Source organism: Scophthalmus maximus, chromosome 20 (genome assembly GCF_022379125.1).
Source record: "Scophthalmus maximus strain ysfricsl-2021 chromosome 20, ASM2237912v1, whole genome shotgun sequence".
NCBI lineage: Eukaryota > Metazoa > Chordata > Actinopteri > Pleuronectiformes > Scophthalmidae > Scophthalmus > Scophthalmus maximus.
In genome coordinates, this window is record NC_061534.1 from 2,104,089 (window position 1) to 2,115,319 (window position 11,231).

Genomic DNA, 11,231 nt, shown 5'->3' on the forward strand with positions numbered 1-11,231 from the left:
ATACATGAAATTGGGAATTTACCTTTTTTGATTCTCAGTAGAGAGGAAGAGAGTAAATGGGAGGTTTTAAACAGCAACAACAACAACAACAAGGGGGGAAGCTGGTATAGGAGTAAATGAGGACGAGGGGAGCAGAGCGTTGGCGGGAGAGGAGGATGTCATGGGAAAGGATTTGAGAAGGAGGAAGAATGGGAGCGGCGAGAATGGGAGGACAGCCATGATGACAGGGCTGTTATTAAAGCTTCCTCCGATAAACGCTCTGCAGATCGTCGAGGAGCGGAGCACCAGTATCTGTGTCTCAAACACAATGATCTGTGATGTATCATTTTCTTCCTTCTCTGAATTTATATCCACTTCGAGTTGACGATGACACAAAGTTATTACAATAATTATAAGCTGCACGACAATACATCCGGGAGTTGTTGAGACATTTCAGTGGTCGTGCTCGAGGAAAAGTCGATAAATCCTCTGGGCATCACGAACTAGTACTGTATGAATATATTTTCTTAGGGATACATCCATATATATATGGATTTTATATATGCAACCTAGAGTTTCCTCTATAACCATCACAGTGACTCACGTGATTTATTTTATCACTTTTATTGCACAAAACATTTAATATAATCCTGTCACTGGCTACAATTTTTAGACAGAACTTCAAAAACTGTCACTTTAAACTATTATATACAATAATACAAAAAAAAAATTGTATTAAATACTGAAATGTATAGTCAGAAATGCAGCCGGATGAGCTGCAAGTAAAACAAAATCATGGTTACAAAAAGTTTGATGTACATACACACTTGAAAGCAGAAACTTCACACATTCCCTCCTTTCGTGGTTTTCGTAGCTGCTAATGCTAACGTCGCCCCTTTGTGTTGCCTAGAAATGTCCCTCGCTTCCTAGCTCATAGGGGAAATTAGTAAAAGCCTTTTGTCTTGTCAGGATATTATTTACGAAAAGCCAGATTTAAGTTCTCACACCTAAAAGAAGATAACAAAGTCACTGGTTCATTTGAAAATTCTACAAAGCACTCAGGATCATGTCATACAAAAAAGATTTGTGGAGATTAAAATGGTAGTATTACAATAATAAATGGCCTTTTCTAATTTTTTTGTAATATTACAAAAATAAAGGTTGTGATATTACAAGAAAAAGTGATATAGCAAGAATGACGTAATATTACAATAACAAATTGGTCATATTTTAATATTAAAGTCGCAACATTACAAAAAGTTACAAGAACAATGGGGTGAAAAAAATCCTAGAGGAATCGCTGTTCATTCTCGAAATGTCAAATTTTTTTTTCAATATGGCCCTTAAAAGAAATGTAGCTCCACTGTCTGTCCTGTCAGTCAGGAGTCATCACCGACCTCTAGCATTCAGGACTTTCAGTTTCCTCCGACTACAGACTAAGACTCATGTAGATGAGAGTTTCTTTTCGTGTAAACCTTGGGCTCTGTCTTGCCATCTACATTTGAATTGATACCTTTTTAAAATTTACAAGAAGAAGCAGAAATCTCATTATTTCACAGGTGAAGATAGGAGGTATACCAACAAGAACAATCGTTGTCAGGTCGTCTCCGTCTACAGTGAACTTAACATCCGCATTTATTTTTGTTCACATATCCTGTCATAATCATGATGCTGCTGATAAATTAGTTCTTTTCATATTATCCTGTGGCTTTACCTGAACAAAGATCAATGAAACCGTTCAAATTTGTTGTTACGTGCAATCACGTGCATCAAGCCACATGTCACCCTTAACAGAATGTGATTGCACACAAACACACTATGAACGCACACTGAACCGAATGGTTCCGTCCCTCTGCAGACTGACGACTCTGGGGGGTCACTTCCGTCGTCGGAGGTTAAAGAGTCAAGGGTTGTACATGGGGTTGGAGAAGTTTCCTAAAGTGCCATAGTCTCTGTCCAGTAGAGGGCCGTAGGACGTACGTCTGGAGGAAGGAAATAGAGTGAGAGATGGGATGGATTATAAAAAGGGTCAGTGCTCTAAATTTACTTCAGTATGACAGGACATCATTAAAACATTCTCTAACATATTCTTGGCTTTCATTCATCTACTTTATTAAAGGGCCCATATTATGCCCCCTTTTACACAAGTTACATTGGTTTTCAGGTGTGTGCACTACATGTCTTTGCCATTCCATGTCAAAACACCTCAAGGATCAAGCCACACAGCACCCTCCTCTTTCTGTATAAACAGCCCTGTGAGACTATGGTCGATTCCAGGCACAGCGAACACGTTCTCCATAATTACACACACAGCACAAGGGGCTGGGCGATAGAACGTTAACGATATCCCGGCCGGCCTTCACATTTTTCAATTCTATAAAATGTCTACACTTGAGTTCATGCACAGTAACAGTTGCGTATTGATGTAATGTGAGTTATTTTTGTTCAAGCTGTGGACTCACCGGATCTTGTAGTAGTACAGGCCACCCAACACTACGACGACCATTACAATGAAGAGACAAACAATGGCTGCAATGGCTCCTAGAGAGAGAGAGAGAGGGAGAAAGAAAGGGTCAATGGTCTGAAAATATCAAAAAAAAAAATGGTTTAGTCCGAGGGCAGCGTAATAACCTGTCCAACCATTTCTTCCTCAATTCTTTGCTTTGTTTATTTCTTAACAGTTTCAATTCCTACTCATACACAATATGAATAACTTCAAATCTTTAGCTTGTTTATTTATTAACTCCCCCCCCCCCAAATACAATCACCAATATGGCGACCAATCCTATAGTTGTGGAGATTTTTGAATGTGGACAGACGGACCAACGTGTTGACAATCCCATCTATATTTAAAAAATAACAAAGTGGTTTCCGAATGAGCACAAACCTTCACCGGATCATTCTGTCAGTGTAACACTGAAAATGTGTTGATGACCTCCAGGCATTTCATAAGATCGTACGTCATCATCTAAACACACTTAATATATCCAGACCATATATCACGTTGTCTCGTGTCATTTTTCTGTGTCAACGACTTTAATCTCCTGGCGAATCTCTAACCCAGTTTCACGTGAGACTTTATGGCCACATTTCCTCAGAATGATGACTCTCTTCTTTTTTTTTTCCAGCACACCAAACTGACCTTTGAGCTGCAAGAAGTAATCAGTAATCCCTTTATGGAAAATTGGAACAACACACTGCTGGAGATCTGAATTCAGTCGATAATCACCCTTTTGAAAAATGTAAGATATAGACTGAATAGAAACTGTTCCAGATGATCACAAAACTTAAATTTGTACTTTTTTCATTCATGTGAATGAAAAACTACAGTCAGGTCTTCCAATAAACCAAAGCAATACGCTCTGACCAGCTTCATTTAATGAGTCAAACCCGTTAAAGGGTACTCTTTTTTTATTCCCTGTACCCACTGTCACTGACAAATAAAGGCACGAATGGCCAACAATGATGATAACAATATCAGTAATGATAATGATAAAAAAGGGAGAAGCCAGAACGCCAGCGAACGAGTGAAAACTAACCTGCCCACTATATCATTCACAAAACCGTTCAATCTTTGACCTGACCTGCTTATCGTGGCATACAGTCCACATTGGCACTATAAAATTGTGACAGCACGAGCCACTCGTAACTCAAATATTCCACGTCACGTACCCTGGGCGTGAGTCAATTTCTGCTTTTCAAGCTTTATTACCTGTGTCTGCCTCTGTTTACCAAGGCTTGAAAGCCGCAGCTGAACTCTGTGCCTCCATGTGCATTAACCATAAAGAAAACTTCCTTCCCAGCATCGGTAACTTTTACATCTGATAATTCACCTGACCTCAGAACTTTTATGGCGTCCCATTTAAGGCTTCGGTAGTTGAACTTGACCGTCTTCAGGAAAGGTTTCCCGTCACTATGAGTTGCCTTTTGACCAAATAGAAACTTAAGCAGGAACTAAATTTAATAGCCGACCAATGGGTCAGAAACTAAATCTAAATCCCTGGTTGCACAATTGAAATGCCGTAGAAAAGTGCTGTAGGGATGTGACGCCAGACCAATTAATTCAATGCCCTTAAATTTAGTGCCATGCTAGTGGCGTGGTACAATAATCTTTTCAAGGACAAAATATCTCCCCACTTACAAGTTGGATTGCCCTGAACTTAAGTACGAAAATTGATGTTTCCAATTAGCATCAACCTTGGGTTAATTGCTATAATTAGCAACTAAAAAATCCTCAATGGCGGACACTGTATTTCCATGTTATGTCGCATTAATGGCTCCTGGTCCCAACTGCTGAATTGGGAAGTAGTTCCTCAGTCTTTGTTGTGTTTATGTGCTTTTAAGTCGTAATATTGAAACAGCACGGAGGCTACTGCTAAATTAGCTTGAGCTGACTTGATATCAGGGTTAGAGCAAATTAATAACTTGTATAGCTAATGTAGGTCACACTTAGTGGACAGGAACTATCAGTTACAACCTAATATGGTATTTTATATCTTACAATGTAAGCTTTATTTTTTAACAACATGACTTTTTCATTGTTTTGGCACTTTTACCAGAGCAAATATTAAAAAGATAAATAAATAAATGAACTTCGGTGCAGCATACCTGAGCTCAGAGCTTCAGATTTGTGTCCCTCCTGGTCCATTGTGGTGGTTTGGATTGTGGTAGTGGTGGAGGTAGTGGTGGTGCTAGTTGAGGTACTGATGGAGTTGCTGATCGTGGTTTCAGATGAAGTACTGGTGGAGATGCCGGTCGTGGTTTCGGGTGAGGTACTGATGGAGTTGCTGATCGTGGTTTCAGATGAAGTACTGGTGGAGATGCCGGTCGTGGTTTCGGGTGAGGTACTGATGGAGTTGCTGATCGTGGTTTCAGATGAAGTATTGGTGGAGATGCCGGTCGTGGTTTTGGGTGAGGTACTGATGGAGTTGCTGATCGTGGTTTCAGATGAAGTACTGGTGGAGATGCCGGTTATGGTTTCAGGTGAGGTACCGGTGGTGTTGCTGGTGTGCATAGGTGCGGTACTGGTACCGTGGCTGGTGCTAGGTGCATTGGTGGTGTAGACATTGATAGTGCTGGAGCTGGCGTTTCCGTCCGTCGTGGGGACTCTGCTCCCATCTGTCGTTGGTTGAGGCTCTGAAGCAGTTGTTTCTGAAGAAGCTGTTGAGCCTGAAGCTGAAGTTAGGACTACAGCGGTGGAAGCTTTATTGCTGGTGAACAGAGTTGCACCGGTGGAATCTATTAGCAGACTTGTGTTGCTGTAATCCGTAGGGGTGGCAAAAGTAGTTGACGGGGCAGTTTGGGTAGATAGTGAATTCTCAGTTCCAGACTTGGAGGTGGCAGTTGATGTTCTCAGTAACGCTGTTGGGATGGTCGTTGCTGTTATATTGCAAGTTACTGCATGGCTCAACAGTAGACCTGCAGTTCAACACAAATTATGTTTTTTACTTGTCAAAGTTAATTCCCACAATGTGTTACAACACGTGATCCCATAAGAGAGTCATTCGTGATCATTTTTCAGTACCAGATTAGACTCATACCTCCGACACGAGTCCCCTGAATAAAAACCTGATATTTATCATTAATATCCATAAATCATTCTCTGGGATGGGTCCCATCCTTCCACCAAGTTTCATAGAAATTTGTTCTGTAGTTTTTGTGTAATCTCACCCTCCGAATTTTTTTAAATGAATGATTATAATGATTCATAGTCCAATCATTCCACCAAGTTTCGTGGGAATTCGAGCGACCGACTGGATATGTTTAGAGCGCGACCAATTTATTGGTCTGCCGATATTATCAGCCTTTCACAGAGCTTGTGTTTACCAATAAGAAATAAACAATGCATTTATGTTTACATTTTATGTAACTCTCATTCGGTTTACTCATTTGAACAAATGGCAGAACATATGAAAGACGTTTCAGTGAACAGGAAATCAGGGCTTCGATCTTATACGATGCATTCAAGGTTTTCATGTATTCACGGTGTTGTAATGATTTTTTTTAGGGGAAAACATACACTGCACTGGAAATGAATAAAAAAATAACATTTTTTAACTCTGCGACTTAAAGGCTCATTAGTTAAGAAAAAAATTGAGCTGGTAATGTTCCACTAAGCACAGTCCAAGTTAAAAATCATCCATCATCCATTTAAATTGAAAATTAACTCATGACACCAATTGTGAACCAGTTTAAAATCTGTTGTCTTCTCTTTGAAGATGTTTGTAACTTGAATTGTGAAGATGTCCTGAAATGAGCCTGACTGCTCTACAGGAAATAATCTCACCCACACAAAAACTGAAGTGAAATGTGGAGAGACCTTCAACAATTCAAGGGGTTTTAGAGCTCAGAACATTTTACAGTGAAGAAAATAAGAGTTGAAGATGGAGAGAGGTTATAAGTCAGGAAATGGAACAACATGCGTTGAAAGTCAGTTTACTTACATGTCATCAGACTTGGCAGACTGACCCTCGTCATTGTGTTTTTCTTTGTATCGTAGATATATCTGTATCTCCTGAACTCTGCAGCTCGGTGCTCTCTCCTCCCCCGTTGGCAGCTGTAGTGTGTGTGGCTGCCTGCGACGCTAAGTGACTGATTATAGAAAGCCGGCAACGGGGGGTGTGGTGACTGCACAGGGCGGCCTTAAAAAAAAGCTAAAGTAAAGAAAACTTAATGACTAAACACTACAGGAAGTTGAGTAATCTGTGACAAAATGTGTTGGTATTTTATTGACTAGCTTTGTTATACTTTACTTTTTAAATGCTACTAGTGTTAAGGTTACAGCGAGTGTCCTACATAATGTTCTTTACTACTTTTTAGTGGGAGGATTATCTCTCTATTGTTCGAGAATATCTATGTATTTTTTTTATTGTGTACATAAAATTAAAATAATGATTAAAAAAACATCTTTGGAGGAATTTACAGTTACTTTATTTATTGGATAACCCATGTTTTTGACTATGCTCTACTTCAACATTTTTCAAAATATTTTTTTTCCGTCCATACTTTCCATCCATATACTGTTGAATCTTGAACAGTGACATTTTTGTTGTATTTATCAACCCATGCCAGCAGAGAGCAGCACGTACATGTAGGACGGTTTTCTCTGGTGGCTGGTGTTCATGCATTGATATCTTAGATTTATGTATTTATATATTCAAAGACGTTGTGACTTGACTTAGGTTAAAGACAAAACAGGTTGATCTTTATTTTGAAACCTCCGTGTCAAATTTTTATTTCCTCGATTCGGGATTCAATGAATTGTACATCTTATCTTATCTCTTATCTTTATTGAGGAAAATGTAAAACAAAAGGACAACATATGATAGTACTGTGTGAGCTACAAAATCTGTATTTTACAAAGAAAATTCTTTGCAACCAGGCCCAAATATTTGATCAATTTACAATGTTGTAGTTCTTGTACCATTATGGCAGATCACAACAGGAACATGTTGAAAACATAAGGTTGATATATGATCTAAGTCTAAACCTAATAAATAAAATTCACAAAGTGAAATCACCCCAGTTGTTTACAATGCAAATTGTTTATTTGTAGGATTATTTCTTCTTTTTTAACTTTAAATATTGCATTTCTATTTAGATATTAGTTTTAAATAAGACCATATTAAGTGAACAGATGGTTTCTTCCTTTATCGATTGATATTGATTCACATTTGTGAACTTAGTGAAACTAGAAACTTTACTTTATTTCAGTGTGCATTATATAACTCACACAACAGGAAGTAAATCTTGAGTTTCAGTTTAAATTTTGTTTATGGTTTTCCCAGGAAACAGAAACCTATTTCTTTCACCTTTTAAAAATATGGCAGGGGCATTAGCTGCATCTGTCAAAGGGAAGATTAATCCATGAGATTAAAAATTTACAAAACATTGCTTAAAAAAAAAAAAATCTTGCAAAATATTTGATAAATGTATATTTTACAAGAATTAAAATGTATATTATCTTATAACTGCATTAAAGTGAAGGATGCTACATGTTAATCAACTCAACTGCCATTCAACTACACTTGAATGTTCATGTTTGTTTTTCTTTTCAGTTGGTGCTGAATCATAAAATCCTGATTTTTCTCTGCGAATTGACAGAAAATCGATGCTGATATTACTGTTTATTAAAACTCCACATCAGCGGAGAGTTTTCTGCGTTTAAGCTTAATGCTTTCTGCTTCCTGTAGCCGAGTGATCCAAATGATTCTGACTGCAGGTGATTGATTATAAAAAGCCTGGGGATGAGGCCAAATGATGAAGTTCTACCAAAAGAGTGAAAGTGTGAAAACTTAAAGGTGACGACTTAAAGGTGGTTTTATTTTGGCCTTTGCTGATGGATCAGACAGGATTCCACGAGTCTCACAGCCAGAACATTTTTATTGACCTCCCCCCAAAAAAACAACTAACATTTTGGTCGGACATGGCTCTTTTTAATGTCTTGTTTGTCCCTCAAGACTTTCACATAAACAAGCTGAATGATGCGTTTCATGTGCGGACTTTCCTTTCAGAGTGACCCAGCCTTAGCTCCAGAGGGAATCTGTCTGCCTCCCAACACCTACAGTTGGATAATGACACTGTTAAGTCTCAGTGGGAGATTATCTGTTGTTTGATTTAAAATGGAAAGGCATTGCAGTGTGCTGGTTTAACAACACTGTCTCTATATTCAAGACTGGAGTTTGGACTCATTGGCTTTATCGAAGTTATCTGAGGCTAAAAGTTTGGAAATGGAAACTTGACCTGACGACAAGGAGTGGCAGCAGTCTGACAGCAGAGATATGAGAACACGAGTTCACACCTTGGTGAGGCAACAGTACTGTAAGGTGACTGTAATTTGAGAAAACAAAAGTGCACAGTAAAGGTCAGGATCAGATATTACTCTGACGTAAATGTTCAAGAGCTCTGAGTTGAGGGAATTTTGGGGAGTTCCAGGGCCTTCATTTTGTTTAAGATTAGCTGCTTGACTCCTTCAATTCAATTTGTACATAAAGTCGTGTGAAGTCACCTGGGCTAAGCTCGCTGTTGATGGTTTTTCTGTACCTTCAAAACACAAGCTGGCTGCTTGTTGAAACATAATGTTGTGTTGTATGTTTCTATGTAGTTGTAACACAGAACATGACTCTTTGATATGGAAGATTTTGAGTTTTTTTTCTCTCTCTTCTTCCCAACGTGGTTTCTTCTCCCGCAGCAGGTGGTGGTGATGGTCACTCCCCAAGAGACTGTATTTTTTTTTTATTTCACTACTGATTGCAGTGAACTGGTGTTCTTCATAGATATGAAAGTCTTCCTGTTCCGTCAGAAATCTGTAGTTTATTTCATGAGCCAGCAGAGAGCAGCATATTCACTTACAATATGGCCTATGCTTTCAAATCAGTAAAAAAAGCATTAAATTAAAACACTAGAACATTGAACTCTTTTAGCCTAGCGTAACTACAGTACATATTAGAATTGCTACAGATCAAAACAGGACAAAATATTCTAATATACTGTATATCCTGACTAGAATGTCACGACACATGTTTTTGGCCATAACTTAAAAAATTCATCAATATCATAACAAAATGCACGCTATGGTCCGGAGAGACATGAATATAAAACTACAACTTCACTGGTTGGCAGAGGCAGACAATACTGCAACGCATTCATTTTGAGTATTTACCCTGCACATGAGAGTATGTGATGAATATTCTCATTAGTGCTCAAAACCAATGTGTTTATGAACTGATAAGTCAATATAAACCGAAAACAACTCGACAGCGATGCTCAAGATCGACTCATTGTTTCAACAACTTCACCAAAGCAGAAATACTCATTTTACAACTCTTCTTTCTGTGGATCAGTTTTGTTTCCACTGACAAGGACAGTAAGAGGTTTACATATACCCCTTAGTGGGAGATGAGAATAACGGACGACACCTCATGCAGTGACCTCGCCGTGAGAGAAAAACTCCCTCATGCTCCCCGCCGATTGCCTAATTAATGGGCCTGGCTGCCGATAGCCCTGAGTTAGTTTGCAAAACAAATGAGGACATCTGCCGTGCCACTGAAACCTCCTGTGTGAAAAGGGCAGTGAAGGAAGGGTCGGCAAGAATGAATAACAAGACCTGTACTGCTCTAATATTTGAGGAATAAATTATAACTTGGACTAACCTATAGTTCTCAAAGGGTAAAAGCGAGGATGATGGATGTGTTAACAGCTCTGCGAGGCAGCAGGTGGAGTTCAGTGTTGCTCCACCGCAGTCAGACATGTTCCTCTGGAGGTTGAACCAGTGCCCACACTGTCATTACGACCTTAAATACCCTTTTGCTCTATGCAACACAGGAGGTGTGTTTTACTGCTGCAAAAAATACCAAGAGGGTAAAACAAAAAGGGGATTTTTTTCAGGTGCTAATTCATCAATAGAGTAATGGAGGGTAATTATCCCTGGAGTGGAGAAAGCTGTGTGATTTAAATGGACTGTTTGATTGGAGCCGGAGTTTAGCCGCCTCGAGATTAAGTGCAGAAAAGAGGTTTTCCATCTGTTTTGTGTGTTTGTCTACTGTTATTATTACCCAGGCTGCATGTTAAAACGTTCTAATTATCATATAACACAAAGTACAGCCGAGGCTGATGGGAATGTATAAAAGCACCTGACGTGATGGATGATAGATGAAAAACTAAAAGGATAAAAGGATCATCAGCAGACTTACATAACAATTAATTTCAAGGGGGGTGGTGTAATTGTCTGAACCAAATTTAGGAAAGGAAAGGATTAACTTTTAATTCATCCTCAGGGAGGGACAGGAAACAAAACATACACAATACATCGACAGAAAACATAAGAGACACGGACACAATATACCAACAGAAAAAAAACTAAGTGTCTCCTGTACAGCTGATAACACTAGACCGAGTTATTGAAAGGATGAAGAAAACAAAAGAAACATTTTCGTTCGAGATGCATTTAATGGAAATTCGTCGTCGGAACATTTCACTCAAAGCCAGAAACATTGACAGTGTTTATGCCCAAAGGACCCAGTAAATTGTTGGGTCACTTACACCTTTACATTACAGTCAAACGGTCAAAACACGCTTGCTGACATTTTCAAACTAAAATGTCAGATGTAAAAAGGTGATGTGCGCCACCAATGATTCTCTGCCCGATCCAATAGCTATGGAGAAAAAAAAATTAAATCTCAGAATGATCTCAAATGTATATCACATGATCTACAAGTTGAAAAACGCAAATGCGTTCACAGATAGGAAACAAT

At 38.8% G+C, this 11,231-nt stretch overlaps 1 protein-coding gene across 1 annotated transcript; it reads right to left on the reverse strand.

Annotated features, from left to right (window-relative positions):
• Window positions 1–587: 587 nt before the first annotated feature.
• On the reverse strand, window positions 588–6,578 carry parm1 (prostate androgen-regulated mucin-like protein 1). The gene is made up of 4 exons (XM_035607181.2): window positions 6,423–6,578; window positions 4,588–5,397; window positions 2,442–2,520; window positions 588–1,961 (listed from the first exon to the last, which is right to left on the reverse strand). The coding sequence occupies exons 1-4, from the start codon at window positions 6,454–6,456 to the stop codon at window positions 1,883–1,885; spliced, it is 1,002 nt and encodes a 333-aa protein (XP_035463074.1). The 5' UTR covers window positions 6,457–6,578; the 3' UTR covers window positions 588–1,882.
• Between the last annotated feature and the right edge of the window lie 4,653 nt (window positions 6,579–11,231).

Coding starts and splice junctions, on each gene's coding strand:
- parm1 (XM_035607181.2), bottom strand. CDS start 6,456: ATGACGAGGGTCAGTCTGCCAAGTCTGATGACAT. Junction 5,398..6,422: donor TCTGCCAAGTCTGATGACAT/GTAAGTAAACTG, acceptor GTTGAACTGCAG/GTCTACTGTTGAGCCATGCA. Junction 1,962..2,441: donor CTGTACTACTACAAGATCCG/GTGAGTCCACAG, acceptor TCCTTCCTCCAG/ACGTACGTCCTACGGCCCTC.